The sequence below is a fragment of the Anarhichas minor genome, unplaced genomic scaffold (genome assembly GCF_050575085.1).
Source record: "Anarhichas minor isolate MPS153535 unplaced genomic scaffold, ASM5057508v1 ptg000027l, whole genome shotgun sequence".
NCBI lineage: Eukaryota > Metazoa > Chordata > Actinopteri > Perciformes > Anarhichadidae > Anarhichas > Anarhichas minor.
The window spans coordinates 5,092,488-5,098,487 of NW_027466473.1; the positions used below are offsets into that span (position 1 = coordinate 5,092,488).

Sequence of the window (6,000 nt, forward strand, 5' to 3'; positions counted from 1 at the left end):
ATATGTGTTAGTTGGAGCCCAACATTTATTCTTGTTAAGTTTCTGTCCACACTAAGCACTGCCTGGTTAGCAGGTTTTTACTTTCTCCAGGGTTCATTCTTACTATCTTCACACACTGAGGCTTTCCTTCTCCGCTCTGTGCAGAACCTCAGTACTCTAAAGAACAGGAGCTGTTCACCAGCATCAACGTCACCCGGGTCAAGCTCAACCTGAACGGCTGGAATAACGGCGGATGCCCCATCACCTCCTTCACCTTGGAGTATCGGGCCGTCGAGGCGCCCACGTGGATCACGGCACAGCGCACCTCCCTCACCAAGAGCTACATCCTGTACGACCTGCAGGAGGCCACCTGGTACGAGCTGCAGATGAAAGTCTACAACAGCGCCGGCTACGCCGAGAAGAGAGTCAAGTTCGCGACACTCAGCTATGATGGAAGTGAGTTAACACACCGATACCGTTTCCGACTCATTTATTCACAGGGAACGGAGCCACGGAAATATCTGTCACGGCCTGCTGAAAGTGGCAGGGAAGTGTATGATTCACTGTCTGCTCCAGAGGTAGTATAATAGTAACACTGGCACTCTGACGGTTGAGCAAGCAGAGAATCTGTGACAAAACACCTATGTTTCCAGGAACTGTAGCACAGTGAGTCTGACTAACAATAGAAGTTTAAGGCAAAGAGGAATAAATCCCTTTTTCTGTTAATGGCAGAACTCAACGTGAGTGATAAATTGGACAATATAAAAGCCATTTCATGCTGACTCCAGTGGCTGTTTGTGTGTTGCTGATTATGATACCTCCATCACAAGCCTACTGAATGCCACCGTGAGTGAAATAGTTTGTAAAAGGATTGCAATGGATAAACCTCAACATGATAGCTGTCATTCAGCAGCGATCATTAGATCACACAAATCAAATGGTTTTGTTTTTTGGAATTTCTACAACAATGCTGATCTCTTTCATGGGAATAATGTCATAAAGCCCTTGTGGGCGGAGCGCCGGTCATCTGTCATAACTCACACACCGTATGACTTCCCTCCAGGTACCATCGCACCGTTGGTGAAGGCGCCCAATGTGAGCGAGGACCACTCCGGGGGTGGCGAGGGTTTGAAGATGATGGTGACCATTTCCTGCGTGTTGGTGGGCATCGTCGCCATCTTCATCGGGCTGCTGGTGCTCAGGAGGAGGAGGAGGGAGCAGAGGCTCAAGAGGCTCCGTGGTGAGACGAGAGTACATCTAACAGGACGGATCTTGGCCTCTTTTTTCTCAGGTTCAACAAATAAAATGATGTTTTTCTCCGTTTGTTTTCCCAGATGCAAAAAGTTTGGCTGAGATGCTTATGAGGTAAGAATGGTCAACAACTATCTGACATTAATAAATAACGACAGGAGATTCCGTGATTAAGTGTTTTTTTTGTTTGTGCTCCCCAGTAAAAACACACGTCCAGCAGAGCCAATTAACAAACAGCAACAGACGCTCCGCATGCACATTGACATCCCCAGAGCCCAGCTCCTGATCGAGGAGAGAGACACCATGGAAACTGTTGGTAAGCTCACCGCTCGTGTGCACCGCTGTCATATAAGAAACTCCAGAGTAATTCATACAGAAAATAAACCGGGTTATCGTAGTGCTGAGCTTGTTTTATGTCGCTGTCCCACAGATGACAGGTCCACTGTGTTACTGACTGATAACGACTTCGGGGAGACCCAGAAACAGAAGTCGTCCACAGTCACCCACACAGTCCACTACCAGTCCCTGTCCCAGGCCACCGGTCCACTGGTGGATGTGTCCGATGCCAGACCAGGAACCAGTAAGTCCAGTACGGACGTTTTTTTTGGGGGTTTTTTCAACACAAAAATGTACATGAGTTTTGTTTGTGTCTGTTGTTTTCCCAGATATGTTTCCAAGCAGTGTTTTCTTTACCTTTCTATTTGTCCTCCGTTGACACTGCCTTTGCTGGCACATGGTTGCATTTTTGGAGCATTAATACCACCTGCATATAAGATATTATCTTCACTGTGGGGAGTGATGAAGTCAGGCCTAGTTGCGTTCACATAATAATAATAATGACACAAGTTAACTGACTGAGCTGTTGCACATTAGCTACACATTAGCTACTACATTGAATTCATCATTTCTAATCGAAAGATTGGACTCATGGTCATGATGGTTAACATTCTGGCAGGTATGATATTGAAGGAAGTCTGAGTCAGTAGTGCTTTAGATTTTTATTTTGTTGTTTTACGTTTGTCAGTTTCTATTGTTCCTGTATTTCTCTCATGATGACATGACTGCAAGGTGTGACTTCTGGTTGATAACGTCAGTCAATAGCTCCATGTGTGTCCAGATTGTCGTGGCTGCTGATATCCGATGATTCATTGAGTTTAGTCTCTCCCATGAGCCGCATAAACACTCCTCCTTCTCCTCCTCACTCTCAGACCCCACCGCCCGCCGCACAGCCAAAGCCGGACCAGCCGCTCGCAACCGCTACGCCAGCCAGTGGACCCTGAACCGCCCGCACCCCCCTGTCTCCTCCCACACTCTCAGCACCGACTGGAGGCTGCCCACCCCCAGAGTTGCAGGCTCCGTCGACAAGGAAAGCGACAGCTACAGCGTCAGCCCATCTCAGGACACAGGTAAGCAACACATCAGGACACAGTCCTTTGAAACGTAGCTTACCAGTATCACGCTACTCGTCATCTCTAACAGCAAATCCGTATCCGTTGTCTGACAACTTTAACAAAGTGACATCCCAACAATTCTGCCACTAACTCTCGACACTAATCCCCCACTAACCCCGGCCCCATGTCCAGACCGAGCGCGGAGCAGCATGGTGTCGACAGAGAGCGCGTCCTCCACCTACGAGGAGCTCGCCAGAGCCTACGAGCACGCCAAGATGGAGGAGCAGCTGCGCCACGCCAAGTTCACCATCACCGAATGCTTCATCTCTGACACTTCCTCAGAGCAGATGACGGCGGGCACCAACGACTACACGGACAGCCTGACCTCCAGCACACCGTCCGAATCGGGCATCTGCCGCTTCACTGCTTCCCCGCCAAAGCCTCAGGACGTCAGCCGGGTCATGAACATGGCCGTGCCCAAGGCCCACAGACCGGGTGAGGCCACAGATCCGTCTCTGCCTGAACCCCCCGCAGCATGCTAACCTTTAATTGCAACTGGCCTCATTATGACACTAATCCCTAAACTTCAACTTCCTGTCTAATATTAATATCCAACCCTTAACTGATACCGACAGTGAATCCAGATGAAGTGAATCTACTGATTGTCTCAGTTACACTGGCCTCAAAGTCTTTAAGAAAGAAACTGGGGAGCCATAAAATCGAAAATTCAAACCGAGTTAAATAAAATTGGTCATCCCAGATTATAAGTAGATGAATATTTCACACCGCTGACTAAAATATTCATGAGAGCTCAATTCAAATCTTGCAAATCTAAGGTTGGAAACTGTGGATGCTTTGTTAAAACTCAATGTGAAAGTCAATTTAATTTCTTTTACCAACATCGATTGATTGAGGTTTTAACACCTAAATAGAGATGCTAATGAGACGCTGCATCCAGATAATCTTTTGAGATTTAGATTTGTATCCTGCCTATAGTCATATAATAGTAATATTGTAATAGTAAGTCAACAGTGACAGGGGATGAAGGTTGAGGGTAAGATCTTACAATTAAATTAGATGAGGTCTGTCTCAGAGCAAGGACACAAGAGGACAGCTTTAATGTGTGTGTGGTCATACTGAATAAACACTTGATTTATTGCTTAATACGATGATGACAAAGCTGTATTTCCATCACCTATGAAGGTGAGTAAAAAGATGGACTCTTCTGAGGACCAAATTATGAACAAAGTCTTCCAAAACAAACGCATGGAGTCAGCTCCAAGTGGAATGTTAGCTTGCTACAGCTACTTGATATTTTTTAACAGCTTTTTGATGCTATTTGGATTCTTACATTTAAGATTGAAGTCAATAAATATCATACAGGAATGTTTTCTCTTATACCTAAATCTAATCTGTGTGTGTTGTCCTGCAGGTGGCGAGTTGGTTCACCTTCCTCCCTACCTGCGCATGGACTTCCTGTTAAACCGAGGCATGACCTGCTCTGGGTCATCCAGGGGGACAGCTAGCGGGGAGAGAGCGGCCATGGGTCAGGCCTGCCTGGAGCCCCAGAAGAGTCGCTCGCTGAAGCGGCCCTCGCGCATGGCGCCCCCGACGCCCACAGAGGCCCCTCAGGCCAACAGGGACCAAGTGGCCCAGTGGCAGCCTGGCTCCGCAGCCACACTGCCCCACAGAGAGGGCTCGGAGCTGGCCCAGGCCGCCAAGCTCAGCACCTCCCAGGAGTCCCTGCTGGACTCGCGAGGACATCTCAAACCGACCAGCAACCCCTACGCAAAGTCCTACACGCTGGTATAACAGCAGGGGCACCTAGGGCGGGACTAGAACTCACTCTAACACTGGACTTAACACTCAAGTGCAGTAAACTGACTTTCACCACGCAGTTCTGTATATACACCCCCCCTCCCCCTCTCTCCAAGGGCGGGGTCACTTTTACTAATCTCCTTTTATTTATTTTTGAGCTTTCTTTTATCTCTTCTTTGTATTTCTTATTTTTTGTTTCACTTGAGAAAAAATTCACTCATCGGAAACGACTAGCCAGAGTTTTGCCAAACTAATTGAGTAACGAGGGAGCGTTATTTATTCTTGATTATTGTTAATTCTTTATAATTAATCAGTGATTATTAATTGTTAGTTGTCAGCTATTAATGATCATTAATTATTGATTACCAAATGATCTATTATCACCATTACTACAATGTTTTCATCAGAACCCGGACATCCTTTCTTTTCTGGAGTGGAAGATGACGCTTTGGAGTCATTTTTTTCCTATGGAATATCCTTCTGAAACATTGAATGAAACTCGGGAGAAATCTTGGAATGAAAGCAATTGACACCAGTCCAAACTTTTCAGCTGCTCTCAAATTGTTACTTTTTTTGAAGAAAAAAAAAATCTATTTCCTATGGACGCATGGGGACTGACCAATTAAAAGACAATGAGGATTACGATCGAGGCTGGACAGCCCAGTCGAGCATTTTGTCACACTATGAAATGATCCAATGTGAAGATTTATTATTCTTATTACTATAAATATATATATAAAAAGAGAAATCACTTTTATTTGTGGATATTACAGGGAAGAATTGATTTGGTTAATAAAGTCCTTAGTCATGTTTGCACATATCTCGTTTTAATTAGGAAATGGAGTCTCTGTTGATCTTTCTCTGTGTCCCATTCTCTGATGGTGCAATATGAAAAAAGATATGAAAAGTATATGAAAACTATTGCTCTATACTGTACTGTAATGATGAAAAATAACTATGTTGTGAGTATACTTACAGGGCCGGTCACACTCCAGCTATGTATTCAGGTGTAGTTTGCCACTGCTTGTTTGCCAGGGTGGTAAATGATGTTAGCTAGAATAGGGAGGGTTTAGAGAACTAACGGTTTGCACTTCACAACACCCCGACTCAAGTGTGTCCAGATAGATCCCCTTACTCTCAGTGCACTAGGTAGAGTCTTCAGGGCTCTCACTCTCCTCAGTAGATTTACTGTCGCTGCATTGCAGTGATGCTCCTCTACAGGGAAAAAAAAAAATCGTGAGACAATCCAGCAGAATCCCCCCTTCAAACCAAACCTATAATGTCTATGGGAAATATCTAAAAAAAAAAAAAAAATGTGGATATACGTAAGAAGCTGTTTTTTTTTTTTGTTCCTGTCTACCCTGGCCCATTTCTGTTCTTTCTGTTTCTTTGAGTTAGCCTGAAGGGAGAAGAGTTTGATCCAAAATGCTGTGAGGTCATTATGTCAGTTTATATGATTAGTTTCTATGATTAACTGTCTTCATTATGATTATACATTTTAACGAGAAAAAAAAAAAAAAGATGTCACTTTTTATTTTTAACATGAGTGTTCACCATGGTG

At 44.9% G+C, this 6,000-nt stretch overlaps 1 protein-coding gene across 1 annotated transcript in view; it reads left to right on the plus strand.

The window, feature by feature from the left end:
- Positions 1–4,433, plus strand: part of dscama (Down syndrome cell adhesion molecule a) — a 72,211-nt gene extending 67,778 nt beyond the window's left edge. Inside the window, exons 24-31 of the mRNA XM_076101710.1 lie at positions 145–435; positions 1,043–1,219; positions 1,314–1,344; positions 1,431–1,546; positions 1,661–1,810; positions 2,439–2,636; positions 2,814–3,116; positions 4,054–4,433. Of these exons, the coding sequence (XP_075957825.1) occupies positions 145–435; positions 1,043–1,219; positions 1,314–1,344; positions 1,431–1,546; positions 1,661–1,810; positions 2,439–2,636; positions 2,814–3,116; positions 4,054–4,433 (1,646 nt within the window). The remainder of the gene's footprint in view (positions 1–144; positions 436–1,042; positions 1,220–1,313; positions 1,345–1,430; positions 1,547–1,660; positions 1,811–2,438; positions 2,637–2,813; positions 3,117–4,053) is intronic.
- Positions 4,434–6,000: the final 1,567 nt, after the last annotated feature.